General features: G+C 37.3%; 2 protein-coding genes across 3 annotated transcripts in view; both read right to left on the reverse strand.

The window, feature by feature from the left end:
* The window catches only part of HYDIN (HYDIN axonemal central pair apparatus protein), a 374,065-nt gene extending 356,258 nt beyond the window's left edge, over positions 1-17,807 (reverse strand). The window contains exons 1-2 of the mRNA XM_064489991.1: positions 17,682-17,807; positions 3,946-4,065 (exon numbers count right to left, since the gene is read on the reverse strand). The gene's annotated coding sequence lies outside the window, so the exon portion shown is untranslated. The remainder of the gene's footprint in view (positions 1-3,945; positions 4,066-17,681) is intronic.
* On the reverse strand, positions 10,705-17,942 carry CMTR2 (cap methyltransferase 2). 2 transcript variants are annotated; one of them, XM_031458120.2, is made up of 2 exons: positions 17,883-17,942; positions 10,705-14,253 (listed from the first exon to the last, which is right to left on the reverse strand). In XM_031458120.2, the coding sequence occupies exon 2, from the start codon at positions 14,232-14,234 to the stop codon at positions 11,928-11,930; it is 2,307 nt and encodes a 768-aa protein (XP_031313980.1). In that variant the 5' UTR covers positions 14,235-14,253; positions 17,883-17,942; the 3' UTR covers positions 10,705-11,927. The 2 variants fall into 2 exon arrangements, with proteins under 2 accessions (XP_031313980.1, XP_010996248.1); XM_010997946.3 differs by lacking the exon at positions 17,883-17,942 and adding an exon at positions 17,682-17,814.
* Between the last annotated feature and the right edge of the window lie 2,310 nt (positions 17,943-20,252).

Consider the following 20,252-nt stretch of genomic DNA (forward strand, 5'->3'; position numbering starts at 1 on the left):
TTGAGATTCAGAAAGATTAAGAAACTTACTTAATAGTTAAACTAAGTTAGAGAGTAGCAGAGCTGTCCAATGTCAAATTCCATGCTGAAAAATGCAGCTTCCAAAGATGTCCACATCCTAATTCCTGGAATTTATGACTGTTACCTTACATAGAAAATAGAGGACTTTGTAAAATGTGATTGAGAGTTTTGAGGTGGGGAGATTATGCTGGACTATCCTGGCCTCAATGTAATCACAAGAATCCTTATAAGAAGGAGGTAGGAGATCATACTGAACAGTAGGAGATGTGACAACAGAAGCAGGAGCTGAAGTGATCTGAGGAAGGAGTCATGAACCAAGGAATGCAGGGGGCCTTTAGAAGCTAGAAAAGGCGAGGAAACAGATCTTCCCATAGAGTCCCCATAAGGAACACAGACCGGCCAATACCTTGATTTTAGATTTCTGACTTTCAGAACAGGAAGATAATAAATCTGTGTTGTTTTAGGCCACTAAATTTGTGGTAATTTGTTACAACAGCAATAGGAAACTGACAACAGTGCCCTGTGCCTCTGTCCTTTTATGTCCTTACATCCCCAGGACCTAGGGTAGTCAAGGGATGTTTGCTAAGTGAATTACTGAAGGAGGAAGAGGTTTTCCTCTAAGGCTTCTCCCACCTGGCCCAACCTGAACTCCTGACCAGGAGAATCTAGCCTTCCTCAGAGAGAGGAAGGCGGAAGCAGCCCAGGTATACCTGGGGTGATATTATATGTTTTCCTAATTACTAAGTCAAATGGATGTGCTAGTAACAGTCCAAAGCTCATTCTATGCCAGTCAGTGTGCCCTTGGAAAACATGACAAAATGCAACCCTAATTTACAGCTGTGATTTAGAGCTGAAGGGAGGTAGGAGGAGGAGGGGAATTGGATATTTTTATGTTCCATTTCTGATAACAGTGCATTAAACATCACAATGATTCATTCAGTTGAAATTATAAGCAGCATTACTAAAGAGATGAACAGAAATCATATTTTACGATCTAATTCCTTTTAAAAATTATTTCATAGCAAATTAGAGCCATGAATATACTTGTACACACTGCAACTGCACATAATTCTACCTCCCTCTTTCTCTGAGACCATCATGGCCCATTCTTTAAACAAGAATGATATATCTTCTATATTAGTATCAATAAGGAGACAGTTTTCCAACTTAATAAATTCAATACACCCCATAGCTTATAGCTCCTTAAGAAATGAAGAGCTAGAAGTCTGAAAACAGTTTAGGTTTCACAAGAGGCTCGTTGTGCCCTGAAGGATTATTTCCCCTTTCTGTATCCCAGTTTCTCCAGCCAGGTTAAAATCCTACACTTATTAAAAACTTAAAAAAAAAAAGCTTTTGATCTTTTAAGAACAAGTAATAACATAAGCAGAACTAAACTAAAGCAAAAACTGAAAGCAATCATTTAGAACTTAATCACAACTTCATATACATTTGTATTCCATAGTCTACTTGTAGTTAACATAGAAGGTGAAAAAAATTATTGGGTAGATGTAAGGTAAAATCAGTCACTGCCCTCAGTCTAGGTCTTCTGATTGGATTGGCAATTCCCATGGTGTTTCCAGCTTGCCTGGTTTTGCAGCCAGGGTTCCCAGGGGTCCTGAATGGCTTTGGAATCTGAATAAATCATACACACTAGGGGTCCACTGAGACCACGAGAAACTCAGTTTATCTGTGACCTGAGACAGGATTTTATTGCTTCTCAGATTAACAGTTTAAAATGTTTTGCTTTTCTGCCTCAGGAGTATTAGTTTGATGTATGACGCAGGGAGATTATTAAATCTTTGGTGCCTTCCAAAGATGTAAATTAAACCACAGCATCTCCTTAGCCACCTTCCTTGTATGAGCTGGAGATTTATTATTAACCTGTCACTCTTGCATGCTCATCAAAACAAGCAGCACCATGATTAATTGCACCTATTTATTTAAGGGTACCTGTCATTCTAACTTTTTGTGAACAGGGTATTTCAGTCTCCTGATTTCTTGGCAGAACTAGAGCTAAGGACTTTTAAAGGAGAGGAGAGAATCATTGTCCTCTCCTATTCATTTCCAAGAATATATTTGAAAGAAAGGTGGCATGCATACAACTGCATATAGTTCTTCTAGTTTTAAAGGAAGGTGCACTTCATTTGGCTTCTCTTGACTGTTCTCCAACATCAATGTTGGCTAATTCTGTTCTGGATATCTGAAGACTTGAAGAGGTCCAGCACTAAATGGACATAGAACTTTAAAATTCTCTTTTCAGTTCTCTCACTCATAATTCAATTCAACAAATACAATATATATTATTAGGTCCCTTCTATGTGGAAAGAAGCAAATGTGAATTGATTCATTCATTTCTTCATCCAATATTTACTAAATGTCTTTCATGTGCCAGTAATGGTACTAGGTATATCACTCACTGTTCAAAACAGTGAACAGTCCTTGTCCCCACGGAGTTTATAGTCTTGCTACCCTCGTTCCCAAGGCATTTGTCTCCCCATATTATGAAAACAGAGGAGAATACAGGGACAGTGAGAACCAGGAAGAAAAGCAGAGTGTACCCCTTTTAGGGTAAGTGTGCACAAAACAGACACTAAATTGAGTCAGGATTAATAAGATAAGGTTCATTCCCTCCTCCTGATCGAATGTGAGTCTGCAGGACTGAACTGCATTGAAACCATGGCATTTTACCTCTTTTTTTCTCCCTGTACTTGTCATATCACAGATTATTTGGTTTGCTGAATAATCACTAAAGCACAGGAGGTTTTCAAACGAAATTTAAGGCAGGGCTGCCTGATCTCTGATCTGCCACAAGAAAAATGGACCTTTACCACTTTAAATTTTAGGATAATTACCTTTTTTTAAAAAAAATTGATTCCTGATTAATCTTTGTCTCCCTTTTTTAAAGTTTTTATTATGGAAATAGACAAAAAGTACAATAAAGATGAAATCATAAAATAATGAACCTTTGGGTACCTATCACCTAGCTTCAGTAATTATTAATATTTTGTTGTTCTTATTTGTATCTATCACATTTCTCTCTCCCTCCATTTTTGAATATTTTTAAATAAATTCCCACTGTCATACCATTTTACCTTCAAATACATCAGAATTTATCTCTGACAAATAAAGACTTTTTAAAAACATAACTATAATATCATTGTAATGCTTAACCAAATAACAATAATTCTTTAATATCTCTAATACCTAAGCCCATGTTCAAATGTACCTGATTGTCTAAAAAAAAATCCTTTTGGATTGAAACAGGATCCAAAGTAAGTCTACACATTGGATTTGGTTGATATAACTTTCATTTACACATTTTCTCCCCAATATCACCAAAATGAATTCAATATTTGATTTTTACCCAGAATAAAAAAATCCATCCAAACTTAACATATGATCTTAATGAAACCTCATTATGTAATATTTTCAAAGACAGGGTGATCATACAATTTACCATTCAAATGAAGAAACTCCTGAATGAAAGGGGGATGCTATTAATAATTATACTGGTGTAAACCATGACAAATTACTACCCTACCAGTAGAGACAGGGGGTAAAAAGATGGATCAGGTTTCTGGTTTCAACTTGGGTGAAGAGAGCTGGAAAAGACCTTACAATTGAAAACACAAAAAGTTGAATAAATTGCAAGTTCATGACTTTTCCTGGATTCACCAAATAATTGAAGTTGAGGAAATGCCAACTAGCCCCAAATCTGAGAGACAAACACATACAGGGAGACGAGGAATGCACTTGTTGACTTGGGGTAACTTAACACTAATAAGAATTCACCTAGAAATGTTAAGAAATTGGTGGAGGTTGAGTACTGGCTGGTGACAGAGTATGGAGCTCTAAAGGCTGCAGACATAAGGGAGTTCATGTCACTCACAGGCTTCTCTCTCTATAGATCCCAATGGGTACTCACATAAAATGATAGCAAGAGTCCTGTGAAAGCATATCTCATGGTACAGGCTTAGGGGAGGGGAAGAGCAGCTGCTGCAGGAAGGCCATGGAGTCCTGCCCAGATCCTTCTTCTCTACTTCCCCTATAAAACAAACAAAAAAAATTACCAGGGATGTGGTATACCAAAAAAAGCAAGGGGGAAAAAAAAAAAAAACCCACAGTGCCAAGAGATAAAACAATCAACAGAATCAGACTCATAAATAACACAGACGTTGGAGCTACCAGGGAATTTAAAATGGTTATGAAAAATATGTCAAAGGCTCCAATGGAAAAATTAGACAACACTCATGTCAAACAAGTAATTTCAGGAGACAGAAACTAAGAAAAAAACCAAATGAAGATGCTAGAAATAAAAAACACAGTAATAGAGATCAAGATAGTTACTGACAGGCTCATAAGAAGACTTAACAGAGCTAAGGGAAGAATTCGTGAGCTCGAAAAATATACAAACTGAAAGACAAAGAAAAAATATTTAAAAATAAAAACAAAGCATCCAGGAACTGTAGGACATCAAATGATCTAACAGATGTGCAATTAGAATTCCTAGAGGAAAAAAGAGAATAGGATAGAATAAATATTTGAAGGGATAATGACTAAGAATTTCTGAAATTAATGACATGTATCTAACTACAGATCTAAACCACCAAGATAAATACCCAAGCCAGAGACAGACGTATCATATTCAATCTCCAAAAACACAAAACAAAGAGAAAATCTTGAAGGCAAAGGGGAAAAGAAGACATTACCAGAGAGAAATAAATGTAACAATTGTAACAGTCATCTTGTTGGAAACCATGCAAGTTAAAAGACAACAGTGTAACATTTTTAAAGGGCAAAAGACAGTGACACCATCAAGATGGTGGAGTAGAAGACTCTAGCTTCTGTCCTCCCAACAAAGAACAATTAGACATCTATCCATGAAGGAAAACAGCCCAGGGAGAGCTCAGGAGTCCACTTAAGAAGCTTCAGCAACACAATGGAACAAAAATCCTGAATATAACTACAAAAAGGGTAGGGAGAAGAGTTTCATTTTGCTTGCATCATCCTATCCCCCAGACTGGCAGTGCTCAGTGCTAAGAAGGAACTCCTCAGCCTGAGTTTCCCTCACTGGTAAAAGGAACAGAGCCTCCTAAGCCTTTCAGAACACTGCACAAAGAACCCACTTCAGATTCACCCAGAGACCAGCAAAGTTGAGATATCCAGAGATGGTTAGGAACAGAAGAGAAGGGCAGGAGCTACCAGTATCAGTCATGAAGCATGAACAACTGTGGTTCCTGGTGGCCTGCTCTGCAGAGGACCACTGAAGTCTTCACTACTGAGGACCTCAATAGCCCTTACAGACACTGCAGACCCCCTCCTCAACTTTCATCACTGAGAATCTCATTGCAGACTCCAGTAGACTGCTCGCAGAGGACCCTAGCAGCTTTCACTGCTGAGGAAACCAACAGCCAGCATAGCCACTGTGGACTCCCTGCCAATTTTCACTTCAAAGATTTTCATGCTCACAGATAACCCTGGCCAAGACCTCCATGCTCCCTTGCCACCAAAGTGCAGGATCCACACTGGCTACCAGTCAGCCTCTGCAACCTAGGCTCCCAGAGCTGATCCCCACTGCTGTGCATGCATCTGTGCTCAGCTACTGCAGCCACATGAGTGCATGCAGACAATCAAGGTCCCCTGAGCTGCTTGTGGGCCCAGAGATGGCCCTGACTCCTGTCACTGGCCTGTACCACCACAAGCAAGCCCAAGTGAGTACCTGCATGCTGCCAGCCCCAACTCCCATCACCAGCCTCCACTGCCTTGCACTCACCTTAGGCTAGCCCCCTTAGTAGACAAGTACATACCAGCTCAGGGACTCCACAGCTGTTCATGCACCCATAGCTGTTGGCCCTGGCGCTGCCAGTGGTCCTGGCCCTGCCACTGCATGGGTGTCTGTAGCCAGCCCTTGTCACCATGCACGCACCTGCAGCTGCCCCAAGGCCAAGTGTGTGCATACCCTGGTTCCAGCGACTACCACAACATGCCCTGGTCCCAGCCACTTGACCTAGAGGCACCATTAAGGACCAAGAGCCTTTGAAGCCACTGTCGACCTCTGCAGCTCTTGCCAAGGATCATACAATTGTCAATGTCATGGATCACAGCTGCCTGAGCTGGCAAGACATCATGCACTCTTGGACCCAGAACTACCACATGCCCTGAACACTTGGTGCCCCACACCACTAGACCTGGGGTCACAAAATGCTCCAGCATGTCACCACCCAAAGGTGAGGGTCTTTCCTTATGAAAGTCAGTCCATAAAGTCTAGAAGAGGTAACTGCTTCTTCAAATGTGCAGATGTCTGAAGGGATAAGGAAGAATCAGGGAAATATGACAACATCAAAGCAATACAGTAAACTTCCAGTAATTGACCCAAAAGAAACAGAGATCAACAGATTGCCCAACAAAGAATGCAGAATAGCTGTTCTAAAAATGCCTAGATTATGACAAGAGAATACTGATACACAACTTAATAAAATCAGGAAAATAACACAAGAACAAAATGAGAATTTCAAGAGATAGAAAACATAAAAAACAAACAGAAACTTTGGAAGTGAAGAATTCAATAACTGCACTGAAGAATCCAATAGAGAGCTTCAGCAGCAGATTCAACCAAGCAGAAGAAAGAAACTAGTGAGTTTGAAGACAGGTTATTTTAAATTATCCAGTCAGATGAGTAAAAAGAAAAAATAATGAAACGGCATAAAGAAAGCCTAAGGAGCACCAAATCATCATCTATGCATTATAGGAATTCCAACTGATTTAACTGTAATATAACAATTTACGATCCCTACTAGAGCTAAATATCAATATTCAGTGGATACTAATGCCATTAAGTGAAAGACTGATAGAAAACTTAGCAGTGTAGAAATAAAGTTGTTATCTGAACCTCTGATTAACCTTAATATCACTGACAGGGGCAACCAGCCATTTTGTGCTTCGTGGCATGATGAAAAAAGAAGTACACAACACCACTTATGGAGTAACCTTGCCCAAAGCAATCAGTTCTCTAGATCTACCTACCAATTTATAGGAATAAATTTATAAACTACCTATTTATAGGAATAAATCTTTTAACTTGTATCTCCATGCCAACTTTTGTGTGGAGATATGTTAAAAGATTAAAAAATCAGCCAAATCCAGAATGTGGAAAATTACAAGACAGTTAATTGGTTTGGAAAAAAAAAATGTTGGGAGAGGGACTGAAGAGATTGAAAGACTTCAGAGATATATTAAGTAAATGCACTGTCTGAGCCTTATTTGAATCAACTATAAAAAGGCATGTTTGAGACAATCTGCAAAATTTAAACACAGACTAAGTATTGGGTGATGTTAATTTTGTTAGGTGTGATTAAAGTTCTTTTCTGTTAGAGATACTTCATGAATTTGCTTTAAAATACTCCAAGAAAAAAAGTGGAAGATAAAATATGCTCAGCAAAATGTAGTCACGGAAAATGGGTCAAAGTACATGGGGGTGTTATATAATTTTAGTATTGTTTGTGTTTGAAAGTTTTCCATAATAAAAAAAACAAAATCAAGTAGTATTCTCTAAACACCTATACTGACAACATGGGATACAAAGTAAGTATGTCATAGTGCCTTGCCCCTGAGTTTTAATTCCGTCAAGAAAATGAAAGAATGGAGAAAACAAAGAACAAAGTAAGTAGTGCACAAATGGAATATAATCCTTAAAAATTGTGAATCCCTATCTTGTACACTTGAAACTTACATAATACTGTACATCAATACTTCAAAATATGTATGTATGTGTATATACAATATTGCAAATAAAATAAAATGTTCAAGAGAACAGAAAAATAAATAAATAAATCTCAAATTGAATGACTCAAGCAGTAAGTACAATAGCTCCAGGAAGAGATTATCATTACTGGAGTTATTGGAAGCTGCAGAATAATGTTTATTCTAATTAAAAAAAAATAAATTCATTAGGATACGTTTGTACTTGTTTTGAACCTTCTCAGCTAGTCAAGTATAAAGACTAACTTTTTAATCCTGAAATTCACTGGAAACAGAATAGAAACTCCCAGAAGTCCAGACAGTAAAAGCGTATCTATCTTGCCCAGTAAATTAATTTGGTGTTGAAGCACGATTCTAAAGAGGAAAAAGATGCAGATACACATGTAAATAAGATAGGTTTATCCACAAAGATATGTAGACTTTTTAAAATAAAAGTATCTTTTCAGCATAATCACATAAATAGTTTAAAGAAAAAGAACAGTCTCTAGAAATATGTTATTTAACTATAGCATAACAAATTTAAGCCACAAGTCAACAAGGTGGCTGCATTATTAAATAACAGGATAAACTGATGCTCCTGCACTTGGTATAAATGAACACAGGATAATTACACCTAGTTAATCTATTAAGACACTCTGTAAAGACACAATAATCAAGATCTCAAGAAAATTAGAGAAACGCTTATGATGGCTACAATTTGTAATTGAGTACATAACCTATATGTGAACATAAGCATCTTAGACTTTTAAACAAAATTTTCATGCAAATGGAAACAAGGAAACAGAAGTAGCAATACTCTTAGCAGACAAAACAGACTTTAAACCATATAGAAAGACAAAGGACACTATATAATGATCAAAGAAGCAATACAAGATAAGGATATTACAGTTATTAACATATATTCACTAAGTGAAGTAAACCAGAAAGAGAAAGAAAAATACCATATGAGATTGCTCATATGTGGAATCTAAAAAAACAAGCAAACAAAGCATAAATACAAAACAGAAACAGACTCATAGACATAGAATACAAACTTGTGGTTGCCAAGGGGGCAGAGGGTGGGAAGGGATAGATGGGATTTCAAAATTGTAGAATAGATAAACAAGATTATACTGTATAGCACAGGGAAATATACATAAGATCTTATGGTAGCTCACAGAGAAAACAATGTGACAATGAATATATTTATGTTCATGTATAACTGAAAAATTGTGCTCTACGCTGGAATTCGACACAACATTGTAAAATGATTATAAATCAATAAAAAATGTTAAAAAAATATACATTCACCCAATATAGGAGCACCTAAATATATAAAACAAATACCAACAGACATAAAAGAAGAAATTGATTTTGGTGATGGCTTCATGTGTATTTACATATTTCAAAGTACACCAAATTGTATACTTTACATATTGCAGTTTGGTGTCCTCTAATTTTTACCTCAGTAAAATTTCTTTGTAATTCCAAAAAAACAGAAACAACAACTACAAAATTTTCATCTCTAAAAATCTGAGTGATTAACTGATTTCATATTCTCACCAATGTTAAAACTGTTCAACTAATGATCTTTCCTGGAAATAAAAGATAAGGTTTAAATATTGTTAAAGACTTGGTATTCTCATCAAAGATAAGTAAAATAACAAAAGTATCAATAAACTTTTTCAACTCTCCTAATATCTTGCTTCTTTCATTCCATTTCAAGATCTTTAGAAAATAAAAATCTAATGCAAACCTAATTTTAAAACAACTATTGTAAAGATGAAGAAAGTCCACAAATTTGGATTTTAAATTTATTTCAGAAAAGACATTTTCAACACATTTAAATATCTATGTGACATTAGGATAATATAAAAGGCCCCACTAAAATACAAAACTAAAAAAAAAAAAAAAACAAAAAAAAAAACTAACTTTTTTCTTAGGGAAAACAAAAAGTAATACCGAAGAAATGAAATTTATATGATCTCTTTAAGTTTGTTAGGAAACGTATTTGTGACATTTAAATTCTCTGGTTGTTAAAAATTCTTTTTAAGTTAAAAATCTCAAAATCTACCAAAAAAAATTTTTTAAAGAACAGTAACCAACTTGATAAAGTATACAAACCATCACCTTACTGTCCTCCTCTACTTTTTTATTCATTTTTTTGGATAGCATTTTTCCTTCCCTTTTTCTCAAAGGAAAATTCTTATAAATCATTGGTTCCTGTCACTTACTTCCAGTTCAATATGAACCTTCCTCTACTTGTATCTCACCTCTAAAGCAAATCTGAATCCAGTTAACCAGATAAATAGCAACTGATCCCAAACACTGAGTTAAAAACCAAAATACATTGTAGTATACACCAGTATGTTACAGATTCCAATACAGGTTAGTGTTTAAAAAAGAGAAGAAAACACTAAGCATTCCATACTTATTTGAGGGGCTTAAAAGAAAATTTTAATACCAGAACCTGAACCGAGGCTTTCAAATTCATTGTAATCAAATGGTTAAAGCAAGTAAAAATAAATTGAGTCAGTATATTGAACCAAACTAACCAAGACATAAATACTATTAAATGCCAAGGTTTCCCAAGAGTGGTTTTTAATTCTGTCTTGGTAACCAATTTTCTATCAGACTTTTATCATGGAAACGGCTTCTAAAAAGTCACCAGTAGGAAACAACATTTCTTGCAGAAATCTACCTCCAGGACTCCATACCCTCCCTGGCAAGAACTAAATCTACCCACTTCTTCCCTCAAGGATTCATTTTCTTTCCCGAAGTAGAGATTCCATAAATATTACAATATTAAGGACTAAATTTTAATGAATACAAATCAGAGGAAATGAAGGAACATTAACTCTCATTCAAACCTTCCTTTTAAAAAATCTGTTTCCAAGTTATATTTTTAACTTTCCCCATGATTCTCTTTAAAAAAATGAACACAAAATCTCTCTGCTAATGACTTTATTCATGAATTTATAATGAAACTCAAAATAGCAAAGGACATGAAAAAATTCAGATTAATATTTATCAACCAAATACATCAAAGAATACATCTATTTTTCATATAACTAACAAAAATGTCTAACATGCACGTGTGAGAATACAAATATTCTCCACTTCATGGAATTTCAAAGTAATTAAGATTTGCTTAATAGAGCTGGCCAGAATAGTCCATTTTTACAGGCAAACATATATAATTTAAAAGAAATCAAACATAATAACCATCTTATGGTTAATCTTTTGGTAAGGTGCTATTATCATACTAAAAAAAGAATTAGTAAAGATTAAAATTTTAAATGTTAAACCATCATTCTGAAGGTGTTAAAATTTTTCTTCAGTCTTCACTGTATTCATCATATTCATGATCCCAATATGAGACCATAAACACTATTTTGCAATTTAAAAAAAATCTTTTAGTTCACAGATTGTTTCCCAGAAGTTAAAAATTACTACACCATTGCTAAAGAAAGCTTTTCAGGATACAGGAGAGTTTTGGACACAGTAACTTCATTTTAAACATGATCTTTGGTTTGACACTGTCCTGATATCCTTTCTAGCTGGATGATTGTGGTCGGTAAAAATATTTATAAAACAGCACAGCAGCTTCATTTGAACCACAGAAGTAAACTGGATCAATGGCTTCAAGGCAATGAATGGCACATATCAAGATATCTGGCAAGATGAGTTCTCCAAATTCATAACTGACATAGTCAGTGTTAAAGGAAATCAGTGTTGCTGAGGAGTGGTTCAATTCCTTTCATCAAAGATCTCTATTAACTTATTAACAGTATTAGCCATTGAGAGAAAATTAGTTGGAAAAAAATCAAATCTGAATGAAGGCACACAGGTGCAAATCTTAAGTAGATAAATAAGACCAATAAACTGCATATGCAAGCATCAGTGTGTCCATCCAAGCACATACACACTTTTCATGTTTGAAGTTAAATATCATCATTGCACAGATTCTATGACGTGTAAAACTCTATGCCTGTGGGCGTATATACCCCAGAGATGGAGACTAGCTGATGGCTTTTCAAAAATAATAAGACTTTAAATGATGCAAAAGTTGGCCCTTCCTCAAGATAAAAGGTTTTAAATTAACAGCAAAGGGATGCAATATCAATGGAAACTGTAAAAAGCCATAAAGTTAAATTTTCAAGGACAAGTTCAATTTTGTAACTGAAGGCTGCTGATGATTTCTTCTCTCTCTCCTTGAATAATCAAATGCAAATGCCTTTTACCAATGGCAGCATTCAAATCCCACAAAAAATCAAGTAGTGCACCCTTAAGGAGCACCTCCATTGGCACAAACTGTAAAACCTGCTGGGGTGCATCAGAGTTAACGAGAGCACTCAGTAATTCGTTCACATTCTGTAGATACTGGAAAACTGGATTTGGAAGGTCCTGATAACCAACACATAGCAGGACTGCACAGGTCTTCAGGGTCTCAGAGGATATGGGACAAGAAAATGTAATGAATCTGAAACAGCTGTGGAGTACAAAGATCAAACCAGCCATAAATCTTGTGAAACAAGAAAGTACAGGCAAAATCATAACATCTCCTGTATGAAGCTGCTGCAATGAATGCAGAAGGCAGTCCAAAAATAACTGCTGGTAAGTTGGGTCTCCATCATGAAGCAAAGAACAACCAAAAGTCATGAGTTCAGCTGATTCCAGGAGTTGAATTTCCAATGGTATATGCATTTTGATATCATGGGGAGTTGGAAAACCCACAAGCAGGCACTTTATTTGATTGCTGGGCTCTATATCCTGCTCATCCTGAAGGCACTTGGTAAGGCTAAACAATTCAGAAAATATCAATTCTTCAGAAAAAATGTGACAAGAACAATAATATTGCTGTTTTGGCCTAAACTTGGAATCCAAATTCAAGGCTCCCCCTAATGACTTTTCAATTGCTTCATTGAGAGCCTTTAAAATTTCACCATCACAGAAAGGAGAACATTTTACCTTTGGCAGTTTCCTTCCCTGTAAAATCTGCCATAAGTGACACTCCAGATTGGAAGCTGTCCCTTCTAAGAGAGAACTCTGCCCAGGGTGATACGCAGCATGTTCTTCGGCCCAAATATTAAAGTATCCTTTGGCTACCTTATCTTTCCATGAAAGCGTTTCCAGCATTTTCCGTTCATTGTAGGTCTTAAAGTATCTGTTCCTCTGCCCAAACCATTTTGTATTTGTACTACAACCAATATTAGATTTTTTTACTAGCCAATTATTTCTGGATAGAGGCTTCAATTGAAACTTCTGCATGAAATACTGAACAGCACAGTCCCTTAAACTATTCAGCTTTGCTTGTTCCCCTTTTCCCATGCACTCAAACAGACGAATGTTCTCAGAAATAGTCTCTAGCTGGTATTTATGAAAGAACACACAACATTCTTCGTGTCTTTTAAGAAAAGACTCGGGAATCATATGATGGGGAAAGAGAGCTTTCCTGGTTATTTCAGACCCAAAATTCAGCACCATCTTAGATAACAGAGGGTAGATCGCCTCTCTCCCCTTATAGTAGAGACATACCACATAGACTTCTGAGTTTCCTGCCTTGCTGGTAGCAGGTTTGAAAACATGGACTTGGTCAAAAGAACAGTTTAGCAGGTACATCAGATTTATGGAACAATGTTCAAACAAAGTAAACATCTTCAAAACCAAAGAGCCACCATTTCCAAGAGTCATCAATGCAGTGACAACTTCACAGTAATGCAAAGAAGAGACCAAAGCTTCTTGTTCACCTGGGTTTCCTTGGCAATCAAAACTCCCATCTGCAGTGATCAAGTGAACAGTAGCCATGCTGCTTATGAAATTCTGAAGTCCAGTCAGATATTTCAAGGTCATGATATCACCAGTGTTATCCGGACCAAAGTACCAGCAAGGCAAGGTATTTGCAATAAGTCGGTCATCCATAATCATCATAAGATTGTCATTTGCTTCATGGTATGGATTCAGAGTATTAGCTACCCAACTCCAGTCACAGGGGAATCGATGGGATTTTAAGTAGTGATTGAGACTAGCTATAAAAGCTCCAGGAGCTTCACAAAGGTGTAGAGAATTCAGTTTTCCATTCTGAAAAGCTTCCTGTGGAATAAGCGGAAAGCTGCACAAAATTTCATGAAACTTACACCACGCCTGAGTACAAAGTTCAGCGTTCACAGATTTTCTTACATGAGAAATTATTTTCCCAGCTTTATTAGTGAAAGCAGTGTGCTCATGCCACTCATCCAGTTTCTTATCACTCAGCAGGTTTTTTACTTCATTTAGGGAGTTCTTCAAATCAAGAAATGCATTAAGTTCCGTGTGGTCACAGGTGAAAATCTCACTGGGATCTGGTAACTGCCACTCATTATTAAGAGGCTTGCCATAAGAAAAGTTCTTGGCAAAGAGTTCAAAAATGTCAGCAAGAACATCTGGGCTGAATGTCTCAGGACTTGAACCCAGTGGTGGCTTTCTGCACTTACTCATTTTCAAATTAAATTAAAATCTAGAAAAAGAAAACACACAATTAAATGAATCAAATTTATTAGTGAGTGAAATCTCATCCACTGCCAATTGGATCACATTCATGACAAACCACATAAAATGGGAAGACTAATAAAAACACAATGCATTACATAATGAGGCAATCTGGAAGAAAGAAAGAGTAAAGGCTCTGACATCCAACAGACCTGGGCTCAAATTTCAGCTGTACCACTTAAACAACTTAGTAAGTGGCCTTGGGCAAATCATTTTACATCTCGGTTTCTTATTTAAAAAACTGAGGTATCACTCTTTTTAGATGAAGATAAAACAGGCTAGCATATAAAAAGCATACACCAAAGAATATTAATCAGTAAATGGTAGCTTGTATTACCAAGGTAACCCATCTAGCTCCTCCCAAAAGTTCTCCTCTACCTATGGCTGAGACATCACCCGCAGGGCCCCAAACACTTGCTTAGACTAAGATTTATCCCTGAACAAGACCTTTGATCAAGCTCTAACAAGTGACTTTGAGCTTTTTTTTTTTTTTAGCTCCCTCCACATCTCACTTCCTTCCAGGAAGAGATTCCTGTACCTGAACCCAGTACTGATCCTGCCTCCAGACCTCTCTGCCACCACCCTTACTCACCTACCAGGATTGCCAAATATGTCCTCTGTCCACATCTTACTCTCTTGCTAAGTCATGCACTTTGGTGGTACCAAATCACCTTTACAGGCTACCAACTAACACTCATCCACCATAATGCTTGTTAACTGTGGTGTACTTGACTGGTTAGCCTCCTGCTCAATGCTGAAACTGATCTACAGTTCACTCTGGCATGTCTCTAAACTACAGATTCTTGCCTCATATCATCAGTCAGATAGCTCCTTGATTATATTATAAAATATTACTTTTTTGCCACTAAAACTTAACACACTTTGACAGAATCATTTTAAACTAAAGAAATATCCTTACTGAATATACAAATTACAAATAGTCACCCTACATTCTGTGTACCTAAGAAACCAAAAACATCTGTCTACTGGAAAGGGAAATGCATATAAGAGAAAGATGCAAGGCTTAATGGCATCGTGTTGAAAAAGTTCTAAATTCCAGCAGATACAGCAATGAGTATTATGTGGTACTTGTTGGCGCAATGTTAATCAATAGGTGCTTCAGTTCCTGAGTTCTGCATTTATTTAGCATATTCAACACATTCTACACCAGTTCGATGATTAAAATGGCAGATAAAGGTGAACCAGCACTACAATAAACACGATGACATCCTGAAGACTGTATTCTATTAGCATTCACTTTGTACTGTTCTCTTAACACTTTTTTTATCCTTTTACATATTTTTTAAAATTATTTACAAGTCTCTACTAGCTTGTAAGTTTCTTGAAGTAACAAGTATCTTCTCAGTCATTTGTTTGCCACAGTATATTAAGATGCATGAAATCTGTGGACAATAGTCATAAGTACCCATCAATGTCATTTGCTTACCTTAGATCTACTTTTTTAACCTTAACTTTAATTGCTGAAAGAAGGCAAAAAGCAGTCATTTTCACATTCACTAAAATCCTAAATAAAAGCAAGTGAAAATTTATTACAAGTTATTTGTCCTAACTTACACCGTGATTACTGGAACCCACAACCACCCTGAGATCTCAACTATATCCTATTTTGGAAAAAGTCTTATTTTAGTCATTAACTTCACATCCTAATTAATGCCTGTAAGTCCTAAACTCATAGTAAGCTAATAGGTAATTACTTTCACATGAGAACTAAGGCAATTCAAACACTCCACTGTTCTTCCTGACCATACCTGCAGTACACAGACCAAAATTACACATTATATATAAATTATATATTATATTGAGTAGTGTTCAGGTCAATAATCCATAATTTATCCAAACATTGTTTCCTACTATCGTGGTGCCTAGAATCCAACCACTTCTCACCTATCTCTTGCTACCAGCCTGACTGCAGACACTGTCAACTCTCTCCTGGATTACTTCCACAGCCTTCTAACTGGTCTCTTTGCATCTATTCTTGCCTCCTATATTCTATTCTGAAACATACTGACCAGAGTAATCTTGTGAAACCTAAGTTAGACTGTATCTCTGTTCTGCTCAAAATTGTGCTGCAAAGTCACTAAGTCCTTACAAAGCCTACAAGGCCCTTGAAGATTTCTGCCTTCCAGGCACATCCTATCTCTACCCTAATGTTCTAGTCCTACCCCTTACTCATTGTGTTCCAGCCACACACACTTTTTTGCTGTTCAATGAAGACACCAGGCACACTACAATCAGAAAGTCTTTGAACTGGTCAGTCCCTCTGCATAGAATGCTCTTACCTCAGATATCTGCAAAGCTACTTCCTTCACCTCCTTCAAGTATTTACTCAAGTATCATTTTCTCTGTGAAGCCTACCTGACATTCTAATTTAAAATTGCATCTTGCAGAGGGGAGAGTATAGCTCAGTGGTAGAGTGAGTCCATGTTTAGCATGCATGAGGTCCTGGGTTCAATCCTCAGTGCCTCCCTTAAAACAATAATAAACTTAATTACCTCCCCCCCAAAACAAAAGCAAACAAACAAACAATAAAAAAAATAAAGAAAACTGCATCTTGCATTACCAATGGTACTCTTGCATTTCCATGGCACTCTTTTCCTTCTAACATATAATTTACTTATTTATATTTACTATTTATTTTGTCTTCCCAAAATTGCAACCTAAGCTCCATCGGACAGAGATCTTTGATTGCTCATTTATCATCCCAAGAGGTTAGAACAGTGCTTAGTACACAGCAAGCACTCAATAAGTATTTACCGAATAATTGAAAGGATATCAGACTAGCACAAAAGGCGGTCCTCTGATGAAGTTTTGAATATAAGTCATAATAATGCACTTCAACTTCACTCTAGCACTCCAATGCGTAACAACAACAAAACAGCATGTTTATAGGATGTAAGTAAATTTTTCAGAATGTTTCCTCTGTCCCTCTCATTAAGCACTTCATGGAGCTTTGTGGCATCATAATTCTGCTACAAGGGTCAATATTACCATTCTTATTCTGCAGAGTCGAGCAGGAAGTCCCGTAGCCCCCTGCCCAAAGCCACGAAGGGAAAACCTGCAAAATTCTCCAGGCTAACATAAAATGCACAAAACCTCGTCAACAATTGTCATCTCTCCAATTAACACTTACAAAGGAGTTTTAGAAGTGTTTCTACCAACTCCTCCTCCCAACAACGGTGAAAATAATGCCTAGTGGGTATCCAGCGCTTTACTTTGGGCCGGGCACCCAACAACTCGTTTCCTCCGGTGGAACTGAGCCCCAAGCTCCATTCAAGAGGCCTGGCCCCTGAGCTGGAGGAACCCTCAGTCCCAGCCACTGTCTCACCACAGGAAAGTCGAAGGAGGACGCGGGCTCGGAACCTAGGCCTGGATTACCTTCGCTCACGCCCACCTCAGCCCTGAGTCTGCGATTCACTCGCTCTCCTCACTCGAGGAGGGCATTCTCCACTTCCGCTCCCGGGGATGATTCCCGGGGGCGTCGCTCCTTCAGGTCTTTTGAGCCTCCGCCGCTGGGAAGGAAGGTACCACCCCTAAAGGCCGGGACCCTCCCTCAAGACACCCGTAGCGGAAGCACACCTCCAGGTCGCGCCGTCGCCGAACGCCGGACGACGGTGGCCTGAGGGCCCAAACACATGCACCGCGCATGCGCTTCGAGGCCGGGCTGACGTCAAGCGTCAACGTTACGCACGCAGGCGACCATCTCAGCGCCCAGGCCTCCCTAGGTTTCGCTTCTTTGCAAAGTACACGCCCCATGGCTGCTATGGCAACTGCGCGCGCATACGTAGCGTCATTTGGCCCCGCCCCCTCGAGGGTGGACGAGTGGGATGAGGCGGGGCAAGCCTGTCGGAAACACGCCGGCCCCGCCCACCTGGGCCCTGGACGCCAGAGGCTTTCAATCGCTTTTGGATGGAAGTTAGTTCCTAAGACTGGTTGAATTAAAACCGAGTTCAACTAGATACATGAGATACGAAGGCAAAATTTCAAACTGCTAAGTAACACCATGTAATTTCCACAAGGGAACCTGGTTAAGCATCAGAGAAGACAGTCCAAGACAAATTCCATCTGTAGTGAGAGTGCATGTCTAATTTTTTTAACGTGGAAGTGTAAAGACCGCTGAATTCTAAGAGATTAAAGATTTCTTGTCAAGACATTAGAAAAAAACAAACTAGTGCTCGAAAGACAATATGAGGTTAAAAAGCCAAACTGGGGAAACTGCGAGATAACACTCTTATCTGCTATGTTTATAAACCAATAAACCAATTAAAAAAAAAAAAAAAAAGACAACCTCAGAAGAAAAATGGAAGATTTAAAAAGGCCACCCCCCCAAAAAATAAAAAATAAAATAGCCCATAAGGATATAGTACAAAGCTGTTTAACTTTTTAAAAAATATTGGAAATGAAAGCAATGTTTTCTTTCCACCCGACTTAGCAAAGATTTTAAAAGATCAATAATTGTCACTGTTGGTGAGAATGTGGAGAAATAGGTTTACATACTCTGGGTGAGACTGAAAATTGATACTACCTTACTTTAAAACTGCCTTGCACCTTAGACCAGCAATTCCCACTCCTAGCAATTTATCTTTAGGAAACCAACAACTGGCACTCACTTTGGACAAAATGTATATTACAGCATCTTAATAACAACAATAACAGAAACTTGATACTCTTTAACTGTTCACTTTAAGGGAATTAAATTCTTTATCCATACAGTGAAATACTATGTAGCCATTAATAGGCTATATGTGCCAATAATATTGTGTGAAAATAGGAGAACTGTGTGTAGAGTTTGAACCATTTACATCAATTTTACATCAATATACATACATGTTTTGCAAGTCTTCCAGAACATGCATCAATGGAGGAAAAAGTCTTTTCAAAAAAACGGTGCTAGGACATTTGGATATCCTTATGGAAAAGACTTTATTTGGACTCTTACTTCACATCAAAAACAAAAATAGATTTCATTTGGATTGCCAATCTGTATTTTTAAGGTCAAACAATAACTCTTTTAGCAGAAAATACAGAACATCTTCGTGATCTTGAAGTAGGCAAAAAGTTTCTAACAACAGAAAAAGCACTAATAAAGAAAAAATACATAAATTGAACTACATTAAAATTAAGAATGTTTGTTCATCATAAGACACCATCCAGAGTGAAAAGTCAACCTACAGAGTGAGAGAAGATACTTACGATACATATATACAACAAAGGACTTGTATCCAGAGTATATAACTCCTACAAATAAGTGGGAAAATGGGCAAAAGACCAGAACAAAACTTTCAAAAAGATGATATCCAAAAGGCAATAAACATATGAAAAGATGCTCAACTTCAGTAGTTTTTGGAGAAATATAAACAAAACACAAAGTGAAATACAATTACCAAAGTGACTAAAATGAAACACTGAAAATAGAATGTGTAGAGACTGAGGGGCAATCAATGGAAAGCTGTTTGAAAGAAAAAGATCTTCCAAGATCTTCCAAACTCACCGGTTGGTTGCCTTTTTTTCCCAGTTTTTTCAAGGTATAATTTACATACAGTCAAGTGCTTTGATCTTGTGTACTTAATATTCAACCACTTTTGCCAAACGCCTTTTAAATTGCAGAAAGTTCTCTAGAGCTCCTTTCCAATCAGTCTCCCACTCCAAGAAGCAATCACTGATCTGTTTTCTAACTCTATAGTTTAGTTCTGCCTAGTCTAGAATGTCATATACATTCTATCATTACAGTTTATAATTTTTAGTTTTCAGCCCCTTTCTACTCAGAGTAATTTTTTTTTAATTTTAGGGGAGAAAAGAATATTTTTCTTCTACCCTTCAAGGTTCTCAGCTGGGGCTCTATAACAAAAGATAGATCAACAAAAGAAAGGCTTATAAATGTATTAATGTTTTGCATGACATGGGAGCCTTCACAAGGGAGTGAAGATCTGAAGAAACTGTTAAACTTGA

Source organism: Camelus dromedarius, chromosome 9 (genome assembly GCF_036321535.1).
Source record: "Camelus dromedarius isolate mCamDro1 chromosome 9, mCamDro1.pat, whole genome shotgun sequence".
Taxonomy (NCBI): Eukaryota; Metazoa; Chordata; class Mammalia; order Artiodactyla; family Camelidae; genus Camelus; species Camelus dromedarius.

What these genes read in the sequence shown, in the direction of transcription:
- CMTR2 (XM_031458120.2), bottom strand. Translation starts at nt 14,234, where the DNA reads ATGAGTAAGTGCAGAAAGCCACCACTGGGTTCAAGTCCTGAGACATTC.